Source organism: Epinephelus moara, chromosome 8, assembly GCF_006386435.1.
Source record: "Epinephelus moara isolate mb chromosome 8, YSFRI_EMoa_1.0, whole genome shotgun sequence".
Classification (NCBI taxonomy): domain Eukaryota; kingdom Metazoa; phylum Chordata; class Actinopteri; order Perciformes; family Serranidae; genus Epinephelus; species Epinephelus moara.
Window position 1 is genome coordinate 2,705,632 of NC_065513.1, and position 11,312 is coordinate 2,716,943.

Genomic DNA, 11,312 nt, shown 5'->3' on the forward strand with positions numbered 1-11,312 from the left:
CCCAGGTGGCGTAGATTCACTTAGTTGTGAAAAGTCATTGGGTTGTTGCCACAGAAAGTCAAACTTACGATTAGGAGATCCTGGAGGGCAGGTCCCTTGCTTGTGAGAGAGCGGATGTTGAATTATCCCAAGCTGACTTTGTCGTGGAGGTGTTTGACACTGTTGTTAGTTGACTGAGCTAGGTTGGGTAGGACATTGTAGTAAACTTTCCATCTGGGGTTTCTTGGACAAGTTGAGAACCAGATGGATTGTATTGGTGTGGAGTTGTCGATGTGAAGGCTCTGCCGGGATCCACAATGGATATATTTCCGACGAGCATGATGAACGACAAATGGGCAGAGAAGCCGTGTTGGTGGAGGATCCAACAGGTGGGAGCACAGTTGCGGGAGCTCGGCAGCTGTATATTGGATTACTGCTGTTGATGGAGTGAGTACGAAGGACAGGGCAGTCCAGGCGAGCACAGACCATACAAACTGCTTATTGATCCACACTGAGAAAGATGAAGCCTCTGACAGGCTGACGTGCTGTGCTCTCCCTCACCCGCAAGTTTTAAGTGGCTTTTAAACTACTTGCTTTGACTTCAGTTCTTTTTAACTATCTCCTATGCCCGGATTTTAGTTTTTAATCATTGGATGTCAAAGCATTAAGGTTTTAACAGTTAAACACTACCTGGCCTGCTTTGAGAGTGAGTAAACTTCCGCCAGCTGTCGGCACAGCTGGGCCTATGCTGTACGACCTACCTGTTTTGAACGGACTGTAGTGAAACTGTTTCTGGTGAAACTCACCTCCAAACATGGTCAATTCCTCGACTTTCTCTGAGATCAGGGGTGAACTAGCTTCCATTGAGTAACTCATCTCGGTGCTTCTCGAGCGGCAGATTGACCTCAGCTCCCGGCTGCTTCACTTGAGCCTCCTGAGCCCCCTAGCCGACAGGAGGAGGTGATCCACGGCGATGCAGATGATCCATCTTCCGGCTGTTCCACCTGGGCTTCGGTGGTGAAGGGCGGGAGGGGACGTCGGTCCCTTCCCCTCTTCGACTCCCTGGATGACACCGCAGATTTGGAGCTTTCAAACTTTTTCTACCCTCTTGCTGCTCTGCCGGTGTAGCCCGCACTACTGCTGAAAGTGACTTCTGCTAATAGAGAAACAAGTGTTTCCAAAAGGCGCAGATCCCCGCTCAGCAACTCCAGCTCAAGAGCCGCCTCTCCGTCAGACTCCTTTACCGGAGGACAGCGGTGCAACTCTCACTGCAACATCCGGACCTCCGGCCACTCCGGCTGCTCTCCAACCTCCGCCCTGCCTCGGTCCCTCCGGCCGGGGTTCTGCGCTGCTCAATCCGCTGCAGATGACCAACGCCGAGGTTAACTCAGCTAGTATGCAGAGCGTGGTTGGCCGGCTTCCACCAAAACTCGCTGTCTACAACTCCAGCGTGGTAAGCAGCAATCCAGAGATTTTGATAGTCGATGTTAGATATTTAACTCTCCCTGGGGCTATCACCTCCTGTCTCTCTGGAGGCAAAGTGGTTCACTTAATTGAACTCATTCCAACGCTCATTGACCTGCATCCCACAATCAATATTGTTATAACACGTCGGAACAAATGACGTCATGGCTAGACAATCCAGCAAATTATATGTAGATCTTGAGTCCCTGTGTTGCACTGTTGAGAGTCTGGGAAGATCCTGTATTATGTCTGGCCCAATCCCAGCCCTCTCCAAAAACTCTGAGCATTTCAGCTGCCTCTTCAGTCTCCACCACTGGAAAATTGAACTGGAGAAAAATTTCTGTTCTGCTGCAGGATATGATTTTATATCCAACTTTGACTACTTTTGGACAAACTCTAGCTTACACAGAGCAGACAGTGTGCACCCAAATAGGAGGGGAACAAAGCAGCTGACTGGTAATTTCATCCGGTTTATTGCTTTTAATTCATTGTGATATGCACCACGGCATGACCCTATCCAGACTTGTACATCTCCCGCTATTACATCCAGGCCTAACAGTCTGGGTCCTGCCACTGCGTACTCTGTATCTCTTCACCAGTCTCTGAGAAACTCTGGCTACCACAGGCCTGACTCTGTAACACCTGATAATTCATCTGTAAACATCTTAAAGTTTGCACTTATAAATGTCAGGTCTCTTACCAACAAGACTTTCATTATCAATGACTTTACAACATTACACAGTCTAGATTGTACAGTATACTCCTTACTGAGACTTGGCTTGATGAATCTGGTAGCAAAGAGTTGATTGAAGCTTCTCAACCAAACTTCTCATTTTCACATTGTAGCAGGTCAAATAGGAAGGGTGGTGGTGTTGCTGCAATTTTTTCCAATACTATATTCTATGTTTCTTTTGGTACATACCTACATTTGAATATTTAGCCTTGGAAATGGAATCCCTGTCTAATACTCACAGTTTATCGTCCCCCAAAGCTTAAAAAAGGTTTTATTGCTGAATTTGGTGAGCTTCTATTCAAAATCACTGTTGAATATGATTCTGTCCTTATTTCAGGAGATTTCAACATTCATACTGATGACACTACTGACCATTTTGCTAACCAGTTTGCTGACATGTTATCAATCTTCAACCTCACACTGCACATAGCTGAGCCTACTCATGATCACGGTCACACTCTGGACCTGATTATTTCTAAAGGCCTTGACCTAACCTTAGACTGCGTACAAGACGTTGGGATATCAGATCATTTCTGCATTCTTTTCAAAGCTGCTTGGATGTGTAAATATGTACCTACCCTAAAATCAGTAAAAAGGCGCTCCATTTGTGCCGACACATCTGATAAGTTTATAGCAAGATATACTACCAGGTCGCATTCTGGTTTTATTTGAGATTTTAACCCTGAGTCAAATTAGTCAATAATTTTAACCTCTCTGTGACACAAATTTTGAATGATATTGCACCTTTAAAAATTAAGATAATGTTTGGTAAATCAAGAGTACCATGGATGAAAATGGAAAGAGTGAAGGCACTAAAAAGAATGTGTTGCAAATCTGAGCGTAAGTGGCGTAAGACAAAAATGCAGGCTGATCATACTTCCGATAAAGTCTCATTAAGTAATTATGATAAAGAGATAAAGAAATCCAAACAGCAGTATTTCTCTCAAATTATTTCTCAAAACCTTAATAATTCCAAGATTCTGTTCAGTGCAATTGATAAACTGGTCAATCCCTTCAGACCAATACCCACTGAGCTTCACTCTACAGAAAAATGCAACAAATTTGCCACATACTTTAAACTCAAGATTATCAATATTAGAAATAATATCATGACTGCCTCTACTGGTGTGAATGACTCCTCTCTTTTCTCTCATTGCCATGCTTCCAACAGTCTCTCCAAGTTCACCCTCATTCAAAGTTGTGAACTACAAGAAACTGTACAACAATTAAGCCCTGCTACATGTCCTCTTGATGCAATACTTGCCAAGTTTTTAACTGTCTGGTAGATGATGTCCTGGAAACTGTCAATTCCTCTCTACTCTCTGGAGTCTCCCCCAAGGTTCTCAAACATGCTATAGTAACTCCACTGCTAAAAAAGATCAATCTTGACCCTTTTCTTCTTGAGAACTATAGACCAATATCAAACCTACCATTCTTGGGGACAATTCTGGAAAAGGTTGTATATCAACAATTACACATGTACCTGACAAACAATAAATGAAACCAACAGAATTCCACACATTCTAGTGGTCGGCTCAAATGCCGTCAGCGTGATTTAAATAGTAGATATTTAAATAGTTTATTGCAGTTGTTGATCAATGTTTTTTACAAAGAAAAATAGGTAAAGAGGAAAAGAGAAAAAGAAAAAATGTAAGTAATATCAATCTGTTGATAGAAATGTTATTTTATATGCAAATACTTTAATAAAGTATTTCTTGTTTAAGTACATGGGATCTTAGGATTTTTTTTTTTTTTACCGTGGTATTGACTTTGGTATCGAGAATCGTGTAATTTTACTGGTATCAGCGCCGACTACTGAATTTTTGGTATCGTGACATCCCTAACCATAGCACAGAAACTGCCCTGGTTAGGGTTATTAACGATCTTAAAATCAACACTGACAACCACAGAGTCTCTGTCTTGGTATTACTTGACCTCAGTGCTTCGTTTGACACGGTTGACCATGTCATTCTTCTTCAGCATCTTGAACAATGTTTAGGTTTTAAAGGCACTGTCCTCAACTGGCTTGCTTCATATCTCTATGGTAGATCATTCTGTTTCTGTTGGTGATTTTAAATCAAACAAAGTCAGCATTCCATATTGAGTTCCTCAAGGATCCATTCTTGGTTATACTGTTCTCATATGTATGAAACAGCTAGCTTAACTCATTCCTCCAAAAAGTTCCTCCAATGAACAGGCCATGTGTTGTACTTGGCAGGATTTTTAATGAAGAAAAGGTAAAACTGAAATACAAAATTACACAGGCAAACATTACAAACAAGCAATAACTTACTCCAGCTAAATATCACAAGCATTTGGCTACAAACCATCAAAATATCACTGTTTCCCTAACAGATAAATATGTGATATTTAAAATTTTGAATGACATCTATCCATCCAGTCACTTTTTACATGCAAGATTTAACTGGGACATCAATTCATGTGGAGTCTGCGAGAGGGGTATTGAGGCGGTTGAATATATTTTCTTCCAGTGGGAGCCTGAGATATATTGATACACCCTTTAAAAGTGATGTTGATTAAAGCTGGAGTAATTATAAGTGAGAAAAAATTGGAGTTTCTAATAAATAATTTGATTCTGCTATGCAAACACTGTATTCATAGATGTAAATATCTAAAGATTATGCCTCTCATCAGTGGATGGAGGACTGAACTCAAGCCATTTTCAAAAAATCGCGGAAGTACATGACCATCAGAAACGCCTGGAAACTATTTTCATTCATTGGACCTGTTTCTATTTCTGGACTAAGACCCTCACTCTTTGTTAATTTCAGAATTCTGTATTTGAAGATTGTGTTTTTATTTGTGTTATGTATATTGCAAACCACTGTATCGACACAGTTAAGTCTTTAAGTATTGGAATGTGCCTTTAAAGTTTGTACTTGAATGGTGTTCAATTAAAAAAAAAAGAAAAAGTTAACAACCAACCAGGGTATTGCATGTCATATGTCGACGTAGAAAGTCCATGATCAGACATTCATATGCAACAACGCCAGAGTAAGAATATGTTGGCACTGAAGGGTCACAGCAGACTGGAAGCCAGTAGCTCCCTCTCCGGGGCTGCTGTCCACTCTCTTTCTGTGAAGTAGTCTAGCAGCAGGGCTGAGGTGGATGGACCATGGGTGCGCTAGCTACTTTACTTCCGTCTCAGTTGTGGTCTCTGAAATTCACCAAATTCAGTGCCACATATTGCAGAGACCTTCACTTAAAAGCTGTAGCAACTCAAAGTGAGCCCCAGCACTGGGGGTCCTGGACCGCCCCAACTCCACTCCAAATCAGCTGTTGTTGCTGTTATTCAGGTTTTCCATTAATTTTAATTCAAGGCAGACAGTTTGTAATATTTCAGCAGCACACTTTAGACTCTAAAGATTGGGAGTGACTTTCAAAGCTGTTGGCCTAATGTGCAAAGTACAACAAATTCAACAGGAGTTCAGACATTTTTCAAAAGCCAGAAAGTACCAGGAAACATTTTCAGTCATCATAAATTCACTGACAAAGGTCTGATCATTGCACCTCATCCTAACTGTGTCAACATCAGCTTATAAATGCTTTGCTGGGACTCATTACCAGCATTCAAATTCAAAGGAGCACAAGCAACACAACACCTCTCTGGATTTATCAGGTATGAAAGGCATCAAGACAAGTCATCAACAAAAACATCCCGGATGTTTTTGTTGATGACTTGCTAGCAGAGGAACACATTCTGTGTTGAGGATCTACCGCAGCCTACAGTACCATGATTCCATTCATTTCAAGGAAGTTCTCCCCCTGTGGAGCATGAATGCGTTTAGCAAGTGCATTATGTGAAGTCAGATTTTGAGTCAAAGTATCAAAATGGTTGTCTGAAATAATTATTATTTATAATAACTATTAATTATGTTAAATAATGTAACTTAATTTACAATCATCACGTGGGGTGCCATTCCTGAAAAGGGAAAAGTGAAAACCAGTTAATGATATCAGTCTTGTAAAATACACCAAACTATCAATTTGGAACACTGATTAATAGTTGAATTAATAGCTATAACCAAAAGTACCATATTAATAGTAAAGGCTGAAGGGTTTCGGAGTTCTTGGCATAGCAGACGATGACTATTCAGTCACTCTTGTGCAATATTAAAGAGACAGCAGATGTGATTCCAAAAGTATTTACTCACAAGACAGCAAAGTAAAACAAAACACACAAATTCTAACTAGCCACTATATACGAGCATGGGTGTGTAGGCTATATGTGTATGTGTGTATGTGTGTGTGTGTGTGTGTGTGAGTGAGAGAGAAAGAGAGAGAGAGAGAGAGAGAGACAAAGGTGTGTGTGAAACACAGGCCGCCTGGCCAAAAAACAAAATGGCTGACAACAGAAAACTACAAGATGGCCGAGTCAAAGACAGCTTCAGATCAGGGAAGGTTTGCCTGAACGTGTGGTCAGTCAGGACAAAGACAAAGGAGAAGAAGCGGGAACTTTGAGTCTCCTCTTTTGGTGTAGCTATGGTAAAAGGCAATTTGTGAGTGAGTATGGCTATGTGTGTCAATTAGAGCTTAGATTCTCTGCCCGACCACGAAATTATGGCCTGACCTGTGCGCTGCCTTGACGGCACCACTGGCCGCGCACATGTGAGTTGTCGATGGTGACAATGTGTGTGTCGGCTTCGTCGAGTGTACCAAGTGCAGCCCGATGCTGGTAGCCTATATGACAGCAAAAAGACGGGGACCTCGACACTTAAGAGGCACATGACAAAGGCTTGTCATAGAAAGAAAGAGCCTTCAATGTCCATGTTTGTATCCTTAAAAAAAAAATGTCGGGCTTAAACCGGGCTCAGGCTCATAACTACAGGGCCAGGCTGGGCTTGGACAGAACATGCACGGTCTCGGGTGGGGTTGGGCTGGATTTTTTGGGCCCGATCTAAGCTCTAGTGTCAATATATGTTGCAAAAGGGTCTGGGTTAGTACAGAGGATGTTAAATTGCATGCAAGATTCTGTCTGTGTAATGCATAATGCACAGCTTTGGTGAAGCCAACTAACCAATGACCTAACTACAACAAAGATCACAGCAACAACTCATTGAGCAGTATTAAATCACAATTGACAAAATTAAACAGTCTTGCTTAGCCTGTACAACAATAATACTGCTATGCCCAGTTGTTACATTAACAATTCTTGAATAGATGGAGGAAAGGGATGCTTTGGTGTGCTGCTTTTGTTAGCCGGCAGTGGAAGGTTGGAAAGAACTGTGGTTCCAGATGCAGTCTTTGCTGTGTCCTTGTTCCAAAGCTGCAGATCAAAGGAGACCCGTCGCTTGGTATCCTTGCAGAGTTAGAAGTCTGGTGCTAACTGAACTTGGTACTCCTCATTGGAAAGTTAGTTGCAAACCTCGTGTTTGGCACACTCTGGTCTTTAGGTTCTGTGTCTGCCGGGAGCAGGCCACATTCAGAGCAGAGCTGCAGCTCCAGAAAATAGGGAATGTCAAGGTCCAGGAGAAAGAGAGAAAGAGCCCCCTTCAGGAGTTCAGGGGAAAGACAGAGATGGAGAGTTGAAGTTTCTCCTTAAGTTGGCTTGGGTACATTACAGAGTCACATGTCACTGTAGCCCCTTTCACACTGCCAGATTTTCTGCGAATATTGGGCCGTTTAGACACACAGAGCCGGATTGGCGGGCTTCCCTCCCATGTCACTGTTTACGTCACACACTGAGTTACACGTTTTGTTACTTGCTCACGCCCCCCATTGCCCTGAAAAAGGCACAATCTGTATAAACAAAAGTAGGTAGGCGGCATTTTGCCGTACTCCCTGATTTTGTTTTTATACTGCCAATGCTGAAAGAAGACTGATTGGGCTTAGCTGCAAATTTGCACAATTACTGTTTAAAAAGGGCTTATGATAATCACCACTAAGTCAGTAATATCACTATTGTTTTACACATGACAGTGTGAAGTTCCCACCTGTGAGCAAACAGTTGTGAGTGAAACTTTCATTGACAACACTGACAGCTGCTACTTTGGTCATCTAATAAGTTTACTTTTAACACCATCTGCTGTGACCGTAAATCCGGAGAAAAGAGGGGCTTGTTACCTTTAGCACCGCTGAAGGTCAGAGTTATAGGTAGACCACCGTGTAAGCTGGAGGGTAATGCTGCTAAAGCTTACGAGGGAGGGCAGCAGACTCTTTTAGCCAATTGACATTAAGTTCACTTATTGATGTGCTCATTCACAGTTGAGTACTTTCATGTCAGGCTTTTGGTGAAACGTTTAAGTACATCCTATTACCTATATTCTTGGGGACATATTAATTTAACTATGACTACTTTGGTGTTTCAGTACCACTTAGTACTTAAAAAGCACTTACTGAGGTAACCGGCAGTGTTGGGGAGGTTACTTTTGAATAGGTTACAGTTAACTCGTTACCCTGTTAAAAATGTAATAGGTAATGCAGCTACTTTATTAATTATTATTAATTACTTCATTTAGCAAACAGTTGCCTATTTACACCTCCAACAGACAGAGCAAAACTGCATTGATATGGAGTCCGGTTTCTGGCCTCCTTTGAAATGTAATGCAATATGTACTCTCCCTTTAGCTCTATTTTGGTCTCCACCAACTTCTGATATCTTTCTGCTTTATTTACCAGTTAGTCCCTAATATGTCTGTATGATTTTTGTGCTGAGCAGGATGTGTACTGTGACTTTGTCAATGATTTTTCATTGAGAACTGCTGCCTGCTGCTCCATGAAACAAAGTTAAGTAGTAGGAGTGAACCAAACAGTAGATCTGTGAGCTGTAAAACAAAAGACAAACTGAAAGATACTAAAAAGCTCCATGGAGCTTTGGGGAACTGCAGACCTGCTGATAGTTCTCTGTGGGCTCATCGCAATGAGCAACCTGTTTCACATTACACAGTCATTTTATCCACTATTGGATCAAATTATTGATCGGACCAACTTTAAAGCTTCAATTTGCTGTAGATGCAACCATCAGAAATGATGTAACTATCAGAAATGGTCAGCTTGAATGAGCTCAACCTTAAACAGATTTTATTGTAGAAATATGTTGCCTTTTGCATGTTGATTTACCATTTTGTCTTCCATACCAGGCCTACTGTGCACAGCAGCAGCAGACAAGTGTTTGTCATCTCCCTGCAACAATGGTGCCACATGTCTGGACCACCTGGGTGACTATGTGTGCCTGTGCCCCAAAGGACCAGTGTGGTACATGGGCAAAAACTGTGATGAGCTGTATGATGCCTGCATCCTGGCACCTTGCGCCAACTGTACCAGCAAGCTTGGGACTGACGAGTTCACCTGCCACTGCCTGGATGGCTTCACAGGGCTCAACTGCACACAGGATGTAGATGAATGTCAGAGCAACCCCTGCAAAGGCATCCAGTCCTATTGTGTTAACGGAGTCAACAACTATTCCTGCCACTGCCCCCTGGGCTTGGGAGGGGAGGAATGCCAGGATAATATGACCACTTGTTCAGGGGAAACATGCCAGAATGGTGGCACCTGTGTGGACATCCCTGACACTGGGCACAGGTGCCAGTGTGCAGCTGGGTACGAGGGGAGGAACTGTGAGGAGAACATTGATGAATGCCGGTCTGAGCCCTGTCACAATGGAGCCATCTGTAAAGATGGGATTAACACCTATCAGTGTTTCTGTGTGCCTGGATTTCAAGGCTACCACTGTGACTTGGACATCAACGAGTGTGCTTCCCGACCGTGTCAAAACAATGGCACATGTCAGGATGAGGTGGATCACTACAGGTGTGACTGCACTCCAGGCTTCAAAGGTAAGCCACTGTGTATAGTTAGTCAGGGTACGATTGGCTGGGTTTGTGAGAGGAGAAATCTGTTATTTAATCAGAGATTCTTGGCTAATGATCTGAGATTTGATATGAAAACATTTGACCATTTAAACAGCTATCCATATGAGACACACACACTCTCCATTTGAACACAAGGCTGCCTTACGGGCAGCTGCCCTATGGAACTCCAGACCAAGGCCATCCTTACCTATTCAACACTGGGGGACCATTTTAATCAACACCATCTGTGACCCAACTGTCCAGGGGATCTGGGGGGAATTTCCCCCAGGCAAAGTTTTTTTAAACTCAACAGCTAAACTGACCATTTTAGAGCAGTCTGAAACAAGAATCTTAGATCAGGGGATCCACAGAAAAACTGCACACACTAACATTTTATAACTCTTTAAGACATACTGTACTATGACTCTTTTATGACATAGGCATACTATGACTTTTTTATTACGTACTATACGCTGTAAACCCCAATTTGCTAAGTCAACTTGAAGTTTTTATGGAAAAAGCTTACACTCAAAACTTTTAGTTTAGTACAATACAATATGTTAAGTTCTGAATACACCAGACACAAAATAAATGTCTCACATGATCCTTGTCTGACAGGAATTTTATGTCAGATTAACATAACATTTTTTACTATTGTTTGAGCATTTAATGCTATATCATATGAATATAAAAACATTGAGTACACATTATGCAACTTTTTTTTTTCCATTTAAGTATAGAATTATATTGTGGTGACCTTAGGTTTCTCATTTGCAAGAACGAGGCAAAAAAGTTGAATAGTGAACTAGGAGGTGCCTTTTATTTCACCTCAGCACAACTTTTTGGTTACTGTGTATTGAAGTGACAAAAATCGGTGCCTGGAATTGGGCCTGACGGCTCCCGACCCTGTCCTCCTTGTTTCTTCTAAAATGTCTTCTGTTGTCAATTCAGTATCTTAGGTTCGGCTGGCAGGTACTTAGAAAAAGCACTGGAGATAGGCAGAATCTGATGCAATCGAGTTTATTGTGTTCACAGGCAACAACACCGACAAACTCACGAGTCAGCCTCCGGAGGACGACTGAAAACCTGCTTTCAGCGCTCTGGCTTATATGCTGGTGGAGTTCGAAGAGATCTCCACCCATTTCTGTTGTCCTTCCCATTTCGATCCGTTTTTACTGGTAGCAGACTATGCCTTTGTTCCGGCTCAAACTGGAATCTGCCACCAGTATTTCCGGAATCGCTCTCACTCTATTTTTTAAAAACATGTGATCTCTGGGGACTTACATGCTACAGTCCCTCGTGCTCCCGTGTAATATGAACCATTA

The 11,312-nt window shown here is 42.2% G+C and overlaps 1 protein-coding gene across 2 annotated transcripts in view; it reads left to right on the plus strand.

Annotated features, from left to right (window-relative positions):
• Positions 1–11,312, plus strand: part of LOC126393894 (protein crumbs homolog 1-like) — a 129,480-nt gene that overhangs the window by 27,487 nt on the left and 90,681 nt on the right. For both annotated transcript variants that reach the window (XM_050050304.1, XM_050050303.1), the window contains exon 2: positions 9,277–9,972. In XM_050050304.1, the coding sequence (XP_049906261.1) occupies positions 9,396–9,972 (577 nt within the window). In that variant the 5' untranslated portion in view covers positions 9,277–9,395. The remainder of the gene's footprint in view (positions 1–9,276; positions 9,973–11,312) is intronic.